The sequence below is a fragment of the Drosophila melanogaster genome, chromosome X (assembly GCF_000001215.4).
Source record: "Drosophila melanogaster chromosome X".
NCBI classification, from domain to species: domain Eukaryota; kingdom Metazoa; phylum Arthropoda; class Insecta; order Diptera; family Drosophilidae; genus Drosophila; species Drosophila melanogaster.
The window spans coordinates 18,205,592-18,226,304 of record NC_004354.4 but is presented as its reverse complement, the minus strand read 5'-3'; the positions used below and the strand labels follow the sequence as shown (position 1 = coordinate 18,226,304).

Below are 20,713 nucleotides of genomic sequence, written 5' to 3'. Positions count from 1 at the left end.
CACAGCAAGAAAAAACAACAAGGAACAGCAAACAAGCAGCTGCTGCAGCCATCCTGTTGATCAACCTCCTTGCACTTTAAAGCTGGGAAATTTTTAGCCCCAAAATGTTCCCTCTATTCGATTGAAAGCCAACGAATTTCCCCGCTTTCAATCGGCGCGTTCAACTCGCTTTCAATATCTATAAAAGGAGCTGCGCCAGGCAGTTCCAACTCAGTTGCTCGTGGGCAGTCGAAACGGCATGGATGTGTCGCAGCAGCAACAGCAGCATCAGCAACAGCAGCAGAAGCAGTAGTTCTTGAACTGGCCAACAGTCCGCCAACCAGCAGCAACAGATCACACTGCCAAAGTCTTCTGTTTTTTTTTTCGATTTTTTTTTTATTTTTTTTTTCCTGGTTGCTGGAGGGCTTACAAAAAAGAATTAGAAATTCAAAGTGTGCTTAAAGTTTGAGTGGAGCTGCAATAATTGCATAGTACCGAACTTGTTAGTGGTATAAAAAAGTATCAAAAAAAAAAAAATAGAAGGATTTTTTCTAAAAAAGAGTGACGAACAGTGCGTGAGTTTCAGTTTCATTGCCGACGAGAACGTGGGGATTGAAAGGCGAAGAAACTTTTTGGCGCACAAGAGTAGGCAACAGAAACGCCAACTTTCCTTGCTGGGTGAGTCTGTGTGTGTGTTGATTTGCGTTGGTGTGTGTGCGTGGCAATGCCTTAAGCCCTTTGCCAAACTGCAACCTCTGAACGCATTTAAGTGCAGATTTATGTTTTACCTCTCTCACACAGATCCTCCACTTCGTGTACCACCACCATCAAAGTCACCCACCGAGCAACACTGCCAATTAAAGTTGCCACAGCAGCTGCCATACACACACACACACACAGTCACTGCCAAAAACGAAAAAAAAAAAACAACTAAGAAGGAGACTAAAGCAGCTAACGAAGACGGAAGAAGAAGGAAAGACTTTGGCCAGCAGCTGAGTTATATTCACTAGTAGCGCATAAGTTTTCGAAGAGCCACTGCCACAGTAACAACTATAGACCAGCTTTAGCTACAGCAACACTACCAGCAACGACAGCAACAACGACAACGACAACAACGACAGCGACAACAAAAAACAGAGCTAGAGAAACAGCAACAACAACGTGTTGCTGCCACAAAACGCAGCAGCCGCAACGAGAGCGTCATCTCTGCCCTTCGCACGCCTCTGCGGGTAAGTTGACATTTCATTTTCATTTTGAGTGCATTTTCCCGCCAACGACGACAATCCTCCTTCACCGTTATCCCCATGCCACGCCCCCTCTTCGAGGGCGTTCATGTGTGCGTGCTAGTGCCGTTCTTAGTAATTGTGTGTGTGTGTGTGTGTGTGTGTGTGTGTGAGTGCAGGGGTCAGCGCGTTATTACAAGTTATGTCCTGTGCCAGCAGCAACTCGTTGCTTGCAGCTCGATTCGGATTCGGAATCAACAACAACAATGGCCCTGAGGCGCTCTTTTTTTTAGTTTCCAGTTCCAGTTGAGGACCGAAAAACGAACCCAATCCACATACCAATCTCGAACCAAAGTGGCGGCAAAAGTCACGTTTTTCGAGTGGCAACACAACATTATTCAGATCCAAGTTCCCAAGTCCACGCGACCAGTTCAGACAAGCTCACAGTTCGCTTGAAATGTGTGGGTCAAATGTTAAACGGCCATCAGTGGCATCAGCTGGCAGCAGGCAGTTAACGGCGGTCCCCCGGGAAGCACCCATCGAAATATGGACTCGCAGTCGCCCGGGGACACGGAGAAAAAGGATCAGGGACCCTGGGAATGTGTTAAAAAAAAAAAAAAGTAAAACAATTGGGGCAGTTGAAAAGCTGCACACAATGTGAGAGAGCTGATTAAAATAAAATATTAATTCAATTCTGAGTGCACTTAATAACTATTTCAGTGCGAGTTGCTGAAGTATCAAAGGTTTAGAAGAGTATGCAGCAGTACATTTTGCTTCAAAATTCATTTTCCTTTCCACTTTATTGATTAAAAAAAAATACTTATTAAATCAATTTTGAGTTTTTATCAATAGTTGCTTGAATTTGTGCCATTTGTACTTTTCCTGTTTGGAAAAACTATGGCTCTCTAGACTCCACGCCGACATTAATAAAGTTATCCCAATGAGATCTCAATAAGTCGCTGGACCCCACCAATTTCTCCCCGTGGTTATGCATATCCCTGCGACCTGCCAGGACGGGCACTAAGGACACACACTTTGCATGCTTATCTCGCTGTGGGTGGCAATCCCGACGGAACGGCCATCGCCGTTAAGCAATTTCGATAACTGCCGAGCGACAACGTCAACTGGTCATGCCAATTTATGGCCAAACTTGCTGTGCCGTGCTGTGCATACAAATGTAAATTTAAATTGAAAATTAATCGGGCAGCGCAGGCGCTGCTCTCAGCGATAAGTTTTCGATTAAAAACTCGTCACAAGAAATAGAAGTGCACGAATGAAAAAAAAAAAACAAAAAATGTGGCACAGAGCAGAGCAGAGAAGTTCGTGGAGTTCGAGAAGTTTCACTTTCCGTTGCCTTGGGGTTTTAATTAAAAGCTTAATTGGAGGGCGGAAAAAATTAAATAAAATGATTGCGTAATTAAAAGCAAACAAAGCCAAAAAAATGCCAGTCGCCAAAAGGTGGTCAGCAAACAGAAGCAGCAGCAGCAGCAGCAGCAATGGCAACAGCAGGAGCGGCCATGTCCTGCCAAGGAAATTAAAAACTTAATGGTCAGAAAGGACACACATGGGAGGCTGTCAACGCTCAACGACTTCGGCCAACAAATGGGGCAAGTTTATCGTGTCGTCAGCTCCAAGTGTGTGTGTGCACACTTCATGGGGCCAGGGAAGGTGATTAGGCGGCAGCTCCGCCAGATTGGGCAACTTTTCCGACGGGAGAGGTGCGCAGTGCCCACAATGGTGCCGGAATAAACCAGCATAATCGAAGTGGGAAAAGTCTGATTTTAAATTAATAATGAATATAAATGAGCAGTGGGTGACAAGGCGTTATTAAGCAGTAAGGTTACACATGATCGAATTAGTCTCTTGTTCCAGATAATAACAATCAGTTTTATTGTGTAAAAAGCTAAAATGAAATTCCTGCGTTTTTTTTTAAGCTCCGCGAAAAGAAAGTGCTTACATTATACATTTTATGTTTGTTACGGAAATCTTTTTATATGATTTTTATGTACCCTACTACTCCATCTTCTTGTTATACACGAAACACACATATATTTTAAACACACTTTACCCATTTATATCCACTGTCCTTGGATTCTTGCCTTCTCCAGGATTCTGGGAATCTACTTAAACTTTGTCTTGAGTTGATTTCCTTTTACAGTTTGCTCATTCTTGTTGCTGGAAAAACTTAATTTGCTGTCTGCCCGAGTGTGGGTGTCCACATGAGTGCGACTGTATCTGTATCTGTATATGTATCTGTATGCGTGTGCGTCTGTGTGTTGTATTCTGGCTGACAGGGCTTGTCCTGCTAGCTTGTCACTAGGGCCACATCATTTTGTGTGTAAATTAAAGACCCGGTAGTCCAGAACCGCCCAGAAAGTAGACAAACTGTCCACTCGCACACAACGACATATGGCTGCGCACACACACCGATACTCGTACACACACATGCAAGGATATTCATCTATGTCGCACATCGTTAAGCGCTGCCAGTTTGACTTAATTTGCGTTAAACTTTTTTGTTAAACATATCATTCGCCTGCCAGGCCCCGGCCGCAAATCGCAAATATAGAGAAAATGGGCGGCCACCCCACCCAAAAGAAAATAACCAAACGTGAAGCGGGAAATGTAAACAAAGGCATTAATCATGCCAGCACACATGCGGCAGCAGACAGGGATAGAGATAGATGGATCGCTGTGGAAAAAAAAGGGATACGAGAGATGGCGGGAAAGCGGGAAAAGCCCCAGCAGGTCCATTAAGCTACGCTTCGGTTTTGCCTTTTGCCTTGGCTTTCCCTGATTTTTTGTCCTGCGTTTCGGTGGGAGGATAAACAGGCCAAGTCACTCTCACATGGCATTCCTACCATACCCCCATTGCTGCCGAATCATCTGGCTACCCCCCCATGTTTGTTTAAATGACAAACTGCTGTTTGTTAACCGAATAAAATGGAAAGCCAAGCAGAAACTACCGAAAAAAGAAACAAGCGTGAAGTGAAGCAGCAACGTAAAATGTAAAACAAATCCATGGAAGGGTAAGAGAGGATACGACCTGCCCACAACCGAACCGATCCGATCCGGGCTTCTATTTATTCGCCAGGCAAACTAAACCGCAATAACTGTAAGTGCTCGGCAAACAGCAGCGTCGAAGAGCTCGAAAACCAAAACCTAACAAGCGACAGTTGACAGTCGACACCCACATAACCACCCATACACCCATCCACAGGACACACCGGACCACACTGAGCCACCGGAGAGCCAGCGTAGAGCCACCCTAGACCATGCCACCAGTCACGAGGCAGTCGTGTGTGTCGGACTGGTCTGGCGAATTATTATGATAATCGCAGGCATAAATTATGCCTGAATCCGACTTCAACCGAAAGTGAGACACCCACAGAATCCCGGATTCGGTGCAGGTGTCGCAGGTACAGTGAGCACTCTCGACAGGCAACGTGCGTTTCTGGCTGGCAAATCCCCAGCTGCTCTTGCTTTCGATGGCTTTTATGTTGTGCCTTGGGGAAATTAAGTTTGTGTCATGTTTTGTGTCGCACCGCACTCACCGCACACCGCAGCTCACAGCCAGGTGCTCGGTTCGAGTGCTCAGCTTTTCCCCAAGCGCCCACAGTGCGTATGCGTGATATGCAAATATGCGGTGGTCCGCCGTCCAAAGCCCACTGTGCAGCACCGCCGCCGCAAAAAGTGCTGCACACTTGCGGGCTGCAACCCGAGGCTAACAACAACACGCCTTTCGCCATTGCCATTCCATTCTGACACAAAGCCATTAACGGGAGCGCGCTGTTTGCCCTTAAAGCTCACTTTTTGTTTTCTGTCTATATATATATGTATTATATCTGGCATTTTTTTTACATTTTCCCCAACTCTCTCACTTGCTGTTCGGCCCTGACTCGGGGGCAATTTATCAAGTATTTTATACGAATTTCAGCTGCCTGTCAACGTTGATTTTAGCGCTTAGCCGCTGCCGTTTGGTGGGGAATGGTGGTGAAGGGGAAAGAGGGGGAGTGGCTCATGTGGGAGCGGCGGGGCGCAAATAAAACACACCTGTTGCCGCAGCCCACACGTCAATAATAATACACCAATACATACAACACATATGAGCTAGCGACACGAACACACACGCTCGCGTGTGTCCTGAGTGTCCTGTCGCATAATAAAACACCGCCTGGCGATGGTAGAAGTTGTTGTGTTGGCTGGGGAGCAGACTTGTAATATCATAACTCAGCATTGTTTCCACTCATTCTTTCTTTTTGGTCTACGCTCAGAAGATTTTGCAAGATGCAGCAGTATGCTAGGATTGCCAGGATCGCAACCAACTCTGCCCGGGCTTGTCACCGGCAAAGATTCTACGAACCCAATGCCGAAGTACGCTGGCAGCACTCCGAGCACTAAACAGGCTGAGCGGAGCCACTAGCACTCCCGATCCGATCAGGTAAGTCTAAGTCCATACAGTATATACTTGTATATAGATACATATAAAGCGTATCCTGATTTCCCCCTGCCGTAGGCGCCCATTTTTATTTTCCCATTCACTGCCAACTTATTTACGGGCCGCAATTATTTCCAGCATTTTATTTTTACGTCTCTCTGGCAGTTGCTTTTCAATTTTTCGTTGATTTGTTTGTGCTGCGCGTCGGCAATCAAAGTCCCAATTGAAACGCCAACTGAACCGCCCCATCCCGCCACGCCCCCTTATCTTTCTGTGCGTTCCTTTTAGTGTGTATGTGTGTGTTTGAGTTTGTGTTTGTATTTCGTTTGCTCTTTGTTTTTATCGCACTGTGTACAAGTGAACGCTTCCGTTTCCGCTAGTCGCGTCACAGTCCGTTTGCCCATCCGACCGCCAGGCCACCCACTCTTCCTATTTAAATTACATGGCAATCGGCATGCCAAAGCCATTCATTCATGAGCCTGGCGGGTAGCACAAACTGAGAAACCAAGAAACCAAGTAACCGAGGGACCCGACTATTTTTACACGCAATTTCTTTGGTGGGCTTGCAGGCGGGCGCTTTACTTACACAAATTAAACTCGATTCGCAGCGGCGGCAACAGCGGACGAACTATGATAACGAGGCTCTACAACACCGAAGAGGATCCCGCCTACTGCTCGTTCATCTGGGGCTCGAATCTCACCAGCAGCGTCGACGTCCTGGCTGCCAATGCCACGTCCGTCTTCAGCAGCGACCTGAGGGACGACTTCTATCGGGTGAGTGCGTTTTTGGCCATTCAATAGTGTTGGCGGTTATTCCGTCCCGATTGGGTGCCCATTCTGTTTGGGAGCAGCTCGCTCGCACCTTGGGCCAGTTAGCCCCAGTCGTTCGCCTGGCCTTCGCAAAGGATGCCTGCTGCGCAGAAAAACTGTTGCCTACTTTCGGGCGCCACGGGTAGTGCCATTCTCGAATGTTTTTAACCAAACACCATGGCCAACTGGAGGGGAGTAGCTCATTTCAGGACACAGCAGGCCCAGCTGCATGGCCTCCGTGGCCAGGGCATCCAGTTGCCAGGTTCCCTTAACTCTTTAAAGTCGTGCTAAATCTTGGCAAACAAAATTAGGTTTAAAAATAAACTCTTTATGTTGACTTGGCTGCTATAACTTTTTTTTAACAGAGAGTTGCGAACATCAGAAGGCCACGTCATGGCATAAGCCATGAAAAAATTAGGAAAATTCGTTCAATACCATTTAAAAACTTAAAATGCTTAGGCTGTATAAGCCTTAAAACGGTGACAAATTCATGTCATGCATCAAGAAGTTAAGTATGTAGAAAGTTATGAAAAGTCATCTAAATTTGACATTTCTGAGTAATAAATCAATGTTTGGAATTTACATATTCATAAAAATCTTATTGAGAATTGGAAGAGATATACATGTTTACAGTTTACAAAGCATTTTAATGGACAAAAATATACAAATGCTAGAAATATTTTTAGAGGATTTGTTATACAACGAACGTTTCTCTTAATTTTTCGCCAAAGACTGAAAAATCATCTCATAACAAAGCGCAGCGCGTTTTCTTGTCAGTTTGCGAAGGCCACTAAGCCCTTCATCTCACTAATGCGGGGTACTAAAAGTTGACCTAGCTGGCTGACAGACAGCCAAAAGCTGCTTTGTTCGCAACTCTGGCTCAAGGCGAGCTGCTCGGCAAATGGGCGAATGCAAAAATAGAAAACAAAGCGTGGCACATTAGGGTGGCGCACACATGTGGCATCAAAGGAGCAAGTGACTCAGGAGCCAGAAGAATGCCGCATGCGAGGCATGCGTGCGTATATGTATGTGTGAGTGTGTTTGTGCGCATAAAAAGTCACAAAATAAAAGTGTCAAGTTGACTATTGAATTTTTATCTGCGCCAGCCCATCCGAGTGCCAACAAAGCGAGCGAAGCCACAAAGAGATGATTTACGAGCTGTTCCCATTTCCATTCCCACACCCGCATCCCGAGCACACAAACAACACACAGCCGTACTTACACCCACTTGTTTACTATCCTTTTTAGGATGTGGAGGATCCGCGGACGGAATCGCTGAGGGAATACTGCTATGGCCTGGTGCTGCCCATCATCTGCGCCATGGGCATCATAGGCAACGTGCTCAACCTGGTTGTGCTCACCAGGCGCAACATGCGTGGCACCGCCTACATTTACATGCGGGGTAAGTTGAAAAGCACACATATAGCATACACACATATATGTATGTACATATGCATGTACATCCTTCAGAGAGTCCTCGACCACACCCACCCACAAAACGGGCAAGTTTCTAGTGCCTATTAATCCGCAACCGCACACAAGCCAATATTCAAATATTTCCTAATTTGAGTCATGGGTGCATTTTCGAACTCAATACTTGCGAATAACAATGTACACTTTCAGCTTTGAGCTCGTTGCGCAAACTGGAAGTCCTTTTCTTACACTAATTACTGCCTTTTATGACTGTGAACATTCACAGAAAATATTCCACACATCAACATCGAATGTGTAAATCAAAACTCACTGTCGATAAACTCAGCATCAACCTTTTGATAAGCAATTAAAAATGTTATTCATTTTCAACCAATAGGTAGAGAACAAAAGATTTCCATCAACCATATCAGCTTCGCAGCTAGAAATTCAATTCTGCTGTTCTCACATACCCTCTTGTTATTATTTAAACTTTCTGCATTTGATTAGACGATGAAAACACAATTATATTTTCTCCAATGTGAGTAGTATCAATTTGGGATGTTAACTCGTTCAGCAGCTAGCTGCATAAAATTTTTGCTTGGCATTCTTGATTACAATGATAAGTGATTTATTGAACAATGGCCAGCACAATTGGGCGAATATGTCCATCAAATCTAAACAGTATCAATTTCCAATTAGTGCAGGCCCAAAAATCCAGAATAAATCCACTGCCTTGCAGAGTTGCAACACAGTAGCGTCAAATGAATTTAGGTTGCCTGTTGATTAGGCCTGAGGAATCCTTTTCAAAAAAAAAAAAAAAAAAAAAAGAAATTGAAGATCTTTTCACTTTGCTGGGACAATGAAGAACAACCTAAATACCATGCTCATTTCCCATTTCGAGTATGATTGGCGATAACCCATATTGGATTTTTGCCCAAAAAGAGACACACTCGTACGTCTTCGCCCACGCAAACCTTGGATTTCCTCATCTTCATTGGCATTCCGGGTGATGTGGAGATGGCGATGGAAATGGGTATGGATATGGAGCTGCAGATAGAGATGGTGATGGAGGTTAGGGAATTGGGCTCGACTCTTGACTGATTGCCAAATTGAGTTTCGCTTTAGAACATATGTATTTCGTATTCCCCATCGCCATCGTATATTGGCCATTGTGCGCCAGAATTTATTCATTAACCTCGCCGATTTCTGGCAAAATTGAAGCTGCCACAATGCGGCTAATATATGCGTACCGTCGTATTCGCACTCCCTACCGCATTTGTATTCGTATTCGTGTGTTTGTGTTCGTGTAGAGCTTCATTGAAAGTTATTTCATTAGATGAGACCGGTTAACCCCGTGGAAATTTATGCACAGCCACTAAGCCCCAACCACAGCCCAGCCTCCAACTTTCTGCTGTATTAGACAGCATGTCAACTCTATTAGGCACTCGTTTGCTTTATGGCGCTTTAATTGATTAATGAGCTCCACTTCCGCCACTTTTGGGGCTGGCGGGAAAAAGGCAACTTTGTCAACGCCGCCACTTGCTGGTAATTTTTTAGCCTCGACTATCACTCATGTTGAACCTCCTGTTCCGACCCCTCTACCCATCCAAAAAAAAAAAATAGAAAAGGAATGGATGCAAACAAGGAAAACAGAAACAGGCGACTCACTTTACTAGTCATGGGGAAATTCCACTTGAGCCGAAGCGACAAATACCCTGGGTGTAAAGGATTGACCATACAAGTTGGTGACCCCGATTGCATAAGTATATTTTGGTCAAGCGAATTGTTGGTTGTTAATAAAGGCTGTTAATTTATGTTCATAATGTTGATAACTTCCGCTGTTCTTTGAGGTGCCTCAACAGTTATTGATTGTATTTAAAAAAGTTTAATACGGTGGTGACCCCGATTAATTCGTGTAAAATATCTAACTATACTCGAGCAAGTTGAGGTGTACTAAGTAATGGTATTTTTCTCATGTTAAAATCGGTACACTAAGCGCTAAAGACATCTGTTATTATGAGTTTCTGGTACCTATCCAAACTGGTCTTATCTGGCTGGATCTGAGCAGTAAATTTGGTGACCCCGATATATTCCTTAAAATTTTATATTCTTAGTGTAAGGAGTTAGGTTCCTTAAACTTTTAAGATGCATACCTAAGTGGCAATGGGCAGAAGACCTGAAGACTGGTACAGATTTATGTTTTGCTAAAAAAAAATCTAAACTTTTGATTAAAAACTGCTATCGTTCCTAGATCTGGATAGGCTACCTCGAGGCTCGTGCCCGATAAATCTTCGACTTTATGACCTGCCATCGGCCAAAAGTGTGCGGCCGATCTGACTGGAATTTTAGTACCCCATAAAAGGGTATAGGTCGTGGACGGGAGGATCCGGGACGTCTTGTCCCTGCAAAATGTGAAAATAAAATGTAAAATGCTTCAAATGTAATACGGATGCTATGGCAGCATAATTGATTGCCCTTTCGACTGCCTGCTGCCTCAGTCAACAAAAGTTGTGGGGAAGTGGGGGCCGAAAAAGGACTAGAACCATGCAGAAAGTGTAGGGAATGTAGGGAAATGCAAAGCGAGACCCTTTGGCTGCTCACTGACTGAAATATCACCAGACTCGGCTCGGTTCTGCCGCTCAAGTGGCAGTAAATAAAAGTTGTGAGGAGCCTTGGCGGCATGAGTAATAATGACCGAAATCAGAGCACCATCACCATCACCAACCATCGCTACCACCGCCCAACGCGTTGCTCATTTTATTAAAATAACAAAAATATTTTGCCGCTCGCAGCCTTTTTACGATGCCGAACCGACTGGCGGCCCATTTGTTATTTGGCGGTCATTGCCACCAAATGGTGTCCTGTCGCTCTTTCTCGTCCTCGTCCTCGTCCTTGTCCGTTCCACTGGGCCAACTCGTGTGTCGTGTGTGTTTTGACCAGAGTTATGCAGCTGCGGATGGGCAAAAATGTTTTATTGCCAGCTGGGGAATGCCAAAGTGGCAAGAGGCAGATTGCCCGATCTTAGCTGTTTAAATAAATTTAAGAGAGAGAGAGAGAGAGAGAGATCTGGCACGAAGCACTCCATCACTGGTCCAGCGATCCGTTAAGCCATCGAGGGTCCTTCGAATGAAATGCCAGCGCTGACAAGGCAAACACTGGAGATTTGTATAATAAGGGGTGGGTGGTTGTGCCGAAATTTGGCACTGATAGGCAGGACACTTGTCAGGCTTGGCGCAAACAAAACTGACATTTATATTGATGTGTCCCTGTACCCAATTAGATGCCCATCATTATGAGAGCAGGCTATCTCTGCTCTCGTGTCCTTCCCCCTTCTATTTTGCGCCCGGGAAGTCATATATCGAACATTAGGCTCTGTTTGTGTGCAGAGCAATTTGGCGGGAAGTGGCAGCAGGAGGACGCACATGATATTAGTAATAATGTAATTATATGGTCATAAACAAAATAATAAATCAATAAACAACACACACGCACACGCAGGCGGCACACGAGTAAAAGTTATCACGGGGGGGAAAAAAATGAAGGAAAAATGGGAGGCAGAGCAGAGGAAGTGAAGAAAAGGGAACCGGAAAGGAAAGCCATTCATTTGGCCCCGCGACTCAAGTGCCGTTGTCTACGTTTGCGAATGTGTGTGGTTGTGTGCGTGGCAGGACTTCCTGTTGCCACATGGACGGAAACGGCGCCATAATTATGCCATAAACCCAACCATAAAGGACATTTTTATAGATGTGCCCGAGTTAATCCCTTTGTTGTTCCACTCGCTACCGCACCCATCTCTCATGTCCTTTTTATCCGCACATCCTTTCAGCTTACTCCACCGCCGCCCTGCTGGCCATCGTGTTCGCCATTCCCTTCGGTATCCGCATGCTGGTCCACAAGGATCGAGGACAGTGGGAGGAGTTCGGCCCAGCCTTCTACACCGCCCACCTGGAGCTTTATCTGGGCAACGGCTGTTTGGGTGAGTCTAGGATTTTGGATTTGCAACAGGAGGAGCTTTCAAGGGTCGAAGCTCTTCTAAAAGGTTCAAAAGTTGGACTCAGCTTTAAGTTCACTCGGATATACTAAAAATATATATAAAACAACACGTTATGAAACTGTTTATGTACCATAAATGGAGCGTAATGTGCTTGATTTAAAGGAACAGATGTCAACAGTGCTTAAATTGTAATAAAAAGCTATTTGTTTTAGGAGCTAGCCAGACATTATTAGTATGGACTGATAAGCATATGTTAGAAGATAATATTTCATACATTTAGATACGCCTATAATTTCATAATAATAAATCATAAAATTTATTCCGTTGGGATCATTTAATCCTTGAACAGATATCTGTTATTTGATAATATTTACAAGGAATATTATCCCATTTGCACTCCTAGGCGTTGGCGTAATGATGTTACTAGTGCTGACCATTGAACGTTACGTGTCCGTTTGCCATCCAGGATTTGCTCGACCAGTGATGGGACCACCTGGGTAAGTCGCATTGAAAGTCTGTAGATGGTCTATTTAATTGATCCAACCTAGCGTTGTGGTATTCCTCACCTGCTTGGCCACGGTAATCGTCTATCTACCGAGCATCTTTCGTGGCGAACTGATCAAATGCATCCTTGGATCGAGTGACGTATATGTATATTTGCGACGCGACAACACTATCTACCAGCAGACCATCTTCTATCGCGTCTACAAGATCATGCTGGAGGTGATCTTTAAACTGGTGCCCACTTTGGTGATCGGTGGCCTCAACATGCGCATCATGATGGTCTACAGGCGGACCTGCGAGCGCCGCCGCAAGATGGTGCTCAGTCGTCCGCATGCCCAGGGACATGGTCACGGACATGGGCACGGACATGGTCATGGACATGGACATGCACATGGACACGGCTATTTGAAGGACGACGATCCGCGAAAGTTCGCCGAGGAGCGGCGCTTGTTCCTGCTGCTCGGCAGCACATCGATTTTGTTCCTGGTCTGCGTCTCGCCGATGGCCATTCTCCACATGACGATCGCCTCGGAGGTCTATCCGAGCTTCCCCTTCCAGGTGTTCCGTGCCAGCGCCAATCTGCTGGAGTTGATTAACTACTCGCTGACCTTCTACATCTACTGCCTGTTCAGCGAGGATTTCCGCAACACCCTGGTGAGGACGATCAAGTGGCCCTGGTTGAAGGGCAAGTTCTGCCACCAGGCCGAGCACGAGGTGAGTGCCAGTCCACCGGCCACAGCCGGAACCGTAGCGGTAGCCGGAACCGGAAATGGCCACGTTTCTATTTTTCATCCGGCAATACCGGCGCTGACTCTCACACCCGCAGAACCCGACGAACGGCCCCGGTGTGCCAATGGCGTGCTTCACTAAGGTGGACAGGGGCCATCAAAAGCACCACATAACTACCACCTCGGGCCTGGGACGATCGAGTAGCATTTAGACAATGCCTACCACCCAACAACAACACCACCACAACCCATCCGCTACTCGAGATCCGAACTCCGAACACCGAGAACCCTCCCAGCCCAGAGTAACCCCACCACCACCACCCAACTCCAAAACCGTCATCACCACTTCCACTTACCCCCCAGGTCGTCGAGGTTAAAGGGTGCCCTTTCTCTCGCTTGAGATCCTGCGACATTTGAACGTGTTCAAGTATCGATGAACGAAAAATGATATACGATAAACAACTAACGATTAACGATAATTGATATTCAGCGCCACGCATTGCGTATATAAGTGTCTGTGTGTGTTCCTTAAACATATATATTTAAATATATGGATAAACATTTTTTTTTTTTTAGCACTAGAATTAGGTACTTAAAAACCAAACTTAATCGAAAACACATCCGTAATTGGTGAAATAATTGATATCGATAGGTAAAACCAGTTCGACTTTCGATCAGCATTTGCGCCGAATGATTTCACCACAATGTAGCTTGCGGAATGTGTATGTCGCAGGATCAAGATCCTCAAGCCACACGTATAGATGCAGATATGATAGTTTTATCAATGGATAGATTGCTTGCCGTATTGATAACCAAAGAGCTCGTTTACTCTAGCATTAGATGCAGACAGAAACAGGAACAGCGACAGGACAACGACAGACAGACATATTGACATATAGACAGGTATAGACAGGTGAGATGGAACAATAGCGAGAGAGAGAGAGAAAGAGTTTTACGATGATAATATGCAGACATACAATACTTATATATACACTTGCATATGCCTATATGTGAATGATATTTATGTAAACGACGTATTTATGTATACACGCGTAACTTTAAGCGAATATATTTATATATGCATATATGTATCTATTGATTATAGCATTTAAGTGCGCGCAAGAGGAATCCGGATTCCAACCCCGGCCCCAGATATAGATCCAGATCCAAATTGAGATCGAAGATGGATATCTGGCAACGTGCTGAGCCCTTTCGTCTGACGAAACTGTATTGAATTGTTGCGTGAATTGAGATTGAATTGTTAATTGTTAAGTTAATTAATTGTAGTCGCACTACGAATAGTTATATTTTTAATTCTAGTTATAATTCGAGGACTAAGTTATCTAGTTACATAGTACAATTCCCCCGACCTTGGTTGTCAGTCTGAAAGGGGAGGTCTTGATAACTGACCCCTGACCCCTGGCCGAATGAACCCTTGCAGCACGCGTAGCTAACTTAACTAAATGTGTGTACCTAGTATTAAAACAAAGCAAAGCAACCGAAACTGTTCAGTGATGTCTATTTACCCAGCGCCCAAGGCTAAGCTATGGAATACATTACAGTAATCTCACAAATATCGAAATGTATATCTATCTAACGATGGAGCAGGATTAGTTATGTCCTCAAGTAATGGCGCAGTAGCGACGATGGAGTGGATCAGAACTTTCAAATTGCCAAAGGAGTTTCGAGATTACTAATCCAGTTTGGCAGCGACTTCAGTGAATATATCCGGAAATAAATTCTAAACAACAGCAGTCGAGAACTCCTTTAAATTTCAAATAACATGTGTACCAATTCCTTGAATTTCCTCGAGGTATTTGACAAATATTCCGAAAGATTGTAAAATTATTTGCAAAAGATGTATCCAAAAGTTAATAACTTCAAATTCTTCAAGTACTAGTTTAATGTGTGAGTAAATCAATATTTTCCGATCTACATCCTAGTCGTTACAAAAGCTAACAATTAACATACTTGCTTGGATATTGACGAATATCCTTGCATGTGGCAGCTACTCAAAGGTGAATCATCACAATGAATGAACGTAGATCCTTTTGTTTTCGTTTTCCAGAGCTCAGCTCAAAGCCAAGAAAGAAATTAATGTTTAGGAAATTAGAAGATTGAATTGAAAAAAAAATGAAGAAAATTATATATGAAATATGAAATGTGAAACGTCAGGCAACTTGAGGCATTTAGGACACCAAAAACCCGGAAATCAGAACAGGCATCACGAAGGCGAACTAAGAATATCCATAAATAGAGTCAGAACAGTGTGAACGAAGGCAGATGGAGTTTAACGAATAAACCATTCAATGCAATGCATAACTAACCATAAACAGCATTCAAATACCCGATACGAATAAACAATTTTAATTGGTGTCAAAGTTCATTGAATAAAAATCTTTAGAAACGCATCTGCAGACTTTCATTTCGAATTGCTGAGGGTAAATGGAAAACAGAAGTGGTGGTATTATTTTCAAAAAAAATCTTTATTACTTAACTATTTATTAACAGGAAAAAAAATAAAGTCGGTTTGCAGAGGCGTGGGAAAATGGAAGAGCAGCGCGATCATCACACAGCAGCAGGAATAATACCGAATGCGTCCTTAAAGCTAACCCTTAGACTAGTCTCAGTTCCCGGATTTCTCTCTCTCTCTCTTTCTAACTTTCTAGCTATCTCCCTCTTTTTCTCCTTGTTTTGGGGGAATCCGGCTACCAAGGTCGCCACACCACCATTCGCTGCTGCACCAGCTCCGCCAACTGGCGCTGCCTCTGCCGCTTTCTCTCGAAGATCTGGTGGCGAATCTTCAGCAGGATGCTATCACGTGGCGCCTGCCCAGTTGCTCCGTGGGATTTGGCGGGCGAGGATTGCTGCAGCTGCTCTATGAACTCGAGGTCCATCTCGTGCGGCGGCGCTGCAAAGTGCTCCTTCTCCGGCATCTGCTCCTGATCGTTATCCTGATCGATGGCCAGATTGCATTGGTACTGCAGCTTGAAACGCTGACGCTGATGGCGAAATTTTGGAAAAAATATTCAATTAGATAATAAGTTTTTCTTACTTATGCTAATTAACATGATTTTCTATCAAAATAATTTTAACTATGCTTTTGTTTAACTTTTGAATGAAAATGCTTTTCAAGTGAAGTCTAAGTTCTACAGTCTTAAATTGAAATTGTGATTTGCTTAAATGTGTAATATAGTTTAATGTTTTTGTTCTTTGGTTTAAAAGGTTTAATAAATTGAATCCTCTTCAATCGAAGTGAAAAATATAATGAAAGATGGAAAAGAACATAACTCGCAAAGCTTTAAACAAGCCTGTATACTATACAGCTGTTATTTGTTATATAATTTTTTTTTTTTAATCATATCCACAAATTAGTTGTTGGATTTGCCGCACTCACCTTTTTTCGCGCCGCATTCTCGGCTAGAAATCTGCACAGCTGCTGTAATTGCTGCTCGGCCAGCTCCTCCTTATCCTTGTCGATGTGATTCTGGACCTGGTTCTGATCCTGATCCGGCTGCTGGTCCCGCTCCCGATCCCGATCCCGCTCCTCCACCATGTGATCCTCAAGGCGGCGCTGCTGCTGGCGCTGCTTGATGGCCGCCTGCACCTTGCACCTGGTGGCCGAGCTCAGGCTGAGATCCATGCTGCGTTGCTGCTTCAGTATCTTGTAGATGACGCCCATCGAGGTTGGTGGCTCTGCGGCTCTGCTCTGCTGTGGGTCCTGCGATATCTCCGATCTATATATTCCCGATATGCGAGCGCGTCGAGCTGCGGCGGAAGACTGTTTCGAACCACTCGTCCACCGAGTCTCTTTATATGTGCTCTCTGCGGGTTTGTTTTGGAGATCGACTCTTTGTGGGATTAAAAATAAAACATAACTCGTGGGCCCATGTGTTACTGGCTGTGTTTTTTTTTTTTTTTTTTCTTTTGTTCGTTTGCTGGTGCGGCACATTGCGCGCCAAACTCGAAACTCCCGCTTTATGGGACATTGCTCAAGTGGAGTCAATTCTATTTTCTGCTCTCATTACAATGCCTTTTAGCAGCCCAACACAGAACACATGTGGCAGCACCAGCGCCGCACAATCGCCCCAAAAATAGACCCTCTCATACAGCTGCAACACTTTCGCTGCTGCACCGACCGCTGCCACATGCAACATCCAGCGGCATCGCCAGCGGCGCATGTGGCCGTCGCGCAGTCAAAGTCCCATTTCCATCTTCATTTCCATATCCATTCCGAAATCCGAAATCCGGGTCCTGCTCCTTCTGCTCCGTCATACATCCATTCCCAAATCTCGAACCGAATTTTTCCCGTGGCAGTCTGCTGCGAGAAACCGCATGTTTCGGCGCCTGTTTTGCGGATTGACAGGGTAGCAGGGGTATACTATACTCATTAGAAAGCATGGCATGATGTTAGATATTTAGAATGGGGATCTTTTTATAATATCTCTTGAATATCAATTTTGAAAATTAATATTTTCGAGTATATACTTAAAAATGTTCTACATTTTTTGGAACTTAAATATTGGTATCATATCATAAGTTTCTATGGTTAAGTATTTTTGTAATATAAATTATAAAATGGGCTTTTATTTCTTTAGTGCTATAAAAATATTTAATATAATGGAATATTATACGGTTACAATTTTCTACTTAATAATACTGCATCTAAAAACTACTCGAGTACAGGGTACTCTGCGATCGGGAAACTCTGCGAATGCATCATCGTGTCGAGCGTCATAATCGTAGTGCCGCAAGATGGGATCCAATCGGATTGGATTGGATCGGATCGGATCGGCGACGGGATGCATATTATAAATAGCGCCTGGGAAAAAACACTTTGCAGCGGCTACTCATCTGTGTGTGCGTGTGTGTGTGTGCGTGTCTGTGTCACGGCATGCACTTGAACTCTGCATTCACATGTTCTGTGTGCGCAATGCAACCCACTCGCTACCTCTCCCTCAGGCAGCACAGCGCTCTCGCTCGCACCACGGTGCTCGTACCACCGCATGCCTAACGTTCCTGCTCCTGGCCCTTTATGTACATACATACATATATACATGTGTATATCAACGTATATTATTGTGGGTCTCTCTGCTATTTTATTTGGACTTCAAGATGTTTCAGAGTGCACTTCAAGTGCGTTACAATTTGCGTCTATTTTTGGCCGCTTGGGAATATCTCGGGGAATATACATATCTGTTTTTTTTTTTTTTGGAGGGGGGAAGAGGGAGTGGAGCGTACAAAATGCTCAGATAACGGGCATTTTTATAATGTAAATCATTGCCGACAAACCCCATCCACATCGGTGCAAGATGCAAGATGGGCCATAATTAAACATTTTTAATGAGCGACTTTATAGGCGTTTCGGCCCATCGTCCACGGAATTAGAATCCCCCGATGGGGAAAGGCAATGCCTGATTGTCGCACTGATAAGAGAGCACAGTGGGGCCACATCAAAAAAGAACCAACCAACAAAAAAGAGGTAATAATACAGGTACTTTGTGTAACAAAATTAATTTACTAAAATTATTATTTATTTCTTATTATAGGGATATATAAGATGTATTTTTATATCCATTTTATATTTTTTGTTAACTACTTTGTAGATTATATAAACACATAGAGCTAAATATTATTTTATTTATATTATTTATTTACAGTCTTTTGCCCACTGTACCTCCGAAGATCCCTTTTTGAGCGCCTGACTTGCGCGTGTGCGACTTCCCTGCTCTTTAAGTGCGCATGTTCTTGAATTTCAGATGAATATATGTTCGTAAGTCCCATTAGCTGAGGATTGCGGACTAAAACGTCTGTTACAAATGTAATTTCGATATCCCAGTTCCACTCGGGAAAGAAATTGAAGCCCTTCACTTGACTCAGATCGCTGGGCTTCACTTGCCCGCTTATCTGTCGTCTGGGCTGCGGGGACAACCCTTGGAGTGACAATTAGCTGTTGGCCTGGGAAAACATTTCCCACAACTCGGTTCGATTGGGGGAGCCCACATACGTGATATGGTAGAGGGATCTTTCATAGAAGCGAAGCCAACAAGTGCAGGTCCCCGAGAGGGTAATAAAAATATGTCTCCCTATCGCTTCGCTTGTCCCGGGCTAATCGATACTCGATACGATCCATAATTTATGTGCTACGCGTCTATTTCTGGACTTCCGACACTCTCCTATCGCTTGAGGTCTTCGAAAGCTGAAAGTTTTGGCTGAAAAAGATCTGGCTCTGGAATCCCAGCCAGCCGTAATCCCTGTGACCCACTGATGCCAACGCATCGTTGGGCGCGAAATGTGGAAGAGTTGTCAATGCCACGCGGTGTGGCCCCCCGAAGAGCGCGCCAATTTTCACCGCCCGACGTCCCACCAACACGCATAATTTCCCACGCTCCCGGCGGGAAGTGTTGGAATGGGCGGGGAATGGGGGTTGCGTAGCAGGGGGATTCACGAGGGGGAAGTCCTGACAAGTTGTCAGCGGGGCTGTTAATGAGCTGCGTGTGTTGAGTGAAAACGTGATGAATCTACACTGCCTCGGCCCACTTGTGCCTGCCCAGAAATGTGTAAGTAATCCCCGAGTTCTCAAAGATCAGCGAAGATCAAAACAAGATCTTAGATTCCAAGTCATGGAACGCTTAGCATAATAGCTCACCTACTTGTGGGAAAACTTTTAGAAGTGCATTTAATCGTTAGAAATGTTTTACAGTCGTATAAGGTAAATTATTCATCCCATTCAATAAAATACATATTTTGCATAAATTATTGCAATTTTATAGTTTTTTTTTTTGGAAGTTATGTCTCCTTAACTACCCACTGTACTAAAGATCTAAGGAAAATTGACTTTATAACAGAGATAGAGAGTATAAGCTATGTTATACCCCCTTATTTAAAGTCCAAGCTCAGATACCCTGCAGTAAGGGTATGCAAAGTATTGCAATTTGCGCACGAGCAGACAGCGACAACTATTTGATGATCTGGGGATCGGAGCAAAGTTCTCTGGCACACAACATGTGTCGACTCCCCTGCCACGCCCACCGGTACCGCCCCCCGGCCCAGTGTGGCGTTTAATAGCTTGCCTCAGCAGCTTGCCGCAATCGCGTGCACCAATGGTAAGTGGGGATCGAGCGTGGGAAACGCGCCCTTGCCGTAATCCCAAAAAAAGGCCATTTGAAAAGCACAAGTCCCTTCGCAGAAATATCAACAAAAACAAGGCAGCAAATCAGATACTTCAGCTGGCGCGGAAGCCATCGCAGAAAACCAAATAAACAGAAGCCTCCAGAAACAGATTCTCATCGGTTTTGACACCAAATGAAGTTGTATAATAGTCGAGTGCACGGGAAAAAATATTCCAGAACGTGAAGAAATATTTTAATTTTATATATCTTGAATAACATAAAGAATGGTGTTGACAAACACCACAGAACATAAGTTTGTAAATTCATACAAGAGAATTCAACTTGTATCTTAACTTGTAAAATTAGCTATACTTTCAAATAAATATTATATCTCCAATCATTTTTTAAAGTGCAAATCAATTTGTGATTGAGATATAGGCATACAGGGATTGTATGGTCCAATATATCTGGTGTCTTCTGGTTTTCTGTGAATTATTTGGAACTTCCCCAAT

The 20,713-nt window shown here is 44.2% G+C and overlaps 2 protein-coding genes across 5 annotated transcripts; one reads left to right on the top strand and one right to left on the bottom strand.

The window, feature by feature from the left end:
- The first annotated feature begins 228 nt into the window (after positions 1-228).
- Positions 229-15,493, top strand: CG33639 (uncharacterized protein). 4 transcript variants are annotated; one of them, NM_001272747.1, is made up of 8 exons: positions 229-1,208; positions 5,480-5,643; positions 6,249-6,414; positions 7,699-7,852; positions 11,690-11,839; positions 12,261-12,354; positions 12,406-13,075; positions 13,188-15,493. In NM_001272747.1, the coding sequence occupies exons 3-8, from the start codon at positions 6,271-6,273 to the stop codon at positions 13,299-13,301; spliced, it is 1,326 nt and encodes a 441-aa protein (NP_001259676.1). In that variant the 5' UTR covers positions 229-1,208; positions 5,480-5,643; positions 6,249-6,270; the 3' UTR covers positions 13,302-15,493. The 4 variants fall into 4 exon arrangements, with proteins under 4 accessions (NP_001259676.1, NP_001188669.1, NP_001188670.1 ...); NM_001201740.1 differs by having other exon boundaries at positions 229-657; positions 781-1,208; positions 5,477-5,643; positions 12,406-13,343; NM_001201741.1 differs by having other exon boundaries at positions 5,477-5,643; positions 12,406-15,493.
- A 70-nt stretch (positions 15,494-15,563) lies between these two features.
- Positions 15,564-16,878, bottom strand: Him (Holes in muscle). Its single transcript, NM_133045.4, has 2 exons — positions 16,487-16,878; positions 15,564-16,091 (listed from the first exon to the last, which is right to left on the bottom strand). Exons 1-2 carry the CDS (start codon positions 16,769-16,771, stop codon positions 15,798-15,800), a joined length of 579 nt encoding a protein of 192 aa, NP_573273.1. The 5' UTR covers positions 16,772-16,878; the 3' UTR covers positions 15,564-15,797.
- Between the last annotated feature and the right edge of the window lie 3,835 nt (positions 16,879-20,713).

What these genes read in the sequence shown, in the direction of transcription:
- CG33639 (NM_001201741.1), top strand. Translation starts at nt 6,271, where the DNA reads ATGATAACGAGGCTCTACAACACCGAAGAGGATCCCGCCTACTGCTCG. An exon ending in TGAGGGACGACTTCTATCGG is followed by an intron (nt 6,415 to 7,698) that starts GTGAGTGCGTTT and finishes TATCCTTTTTAG; the next exon opens with GATGTGGAGGATCCGCGGAC. An exon ending in CCAGTGATGGGACCACCTGG is followed by an intron (nt 12,355 to 12,405) that starts GTAAGTCGCATT and finishes GATCCAACCTAG; the next exon opens with CGTTGTGGTATTCCTCACCT.
- Him (NM_133045.4), bottom strand. Translation starts at nt 16,771, where the DNA reads ATGGGCGTCATCTACAAGATACTGAAGCAGCAACGCAGCATGGATCTC. An exon ending in AGAATGCGGCGCGAAAAAAG is followed by an intron (nt 16,092 to 16,486) that starts GTGAGTGCGGCA and finishes TTTCGCCATCAG; the next exon opens with CGTCAGCGTTTCAAGCTGCA.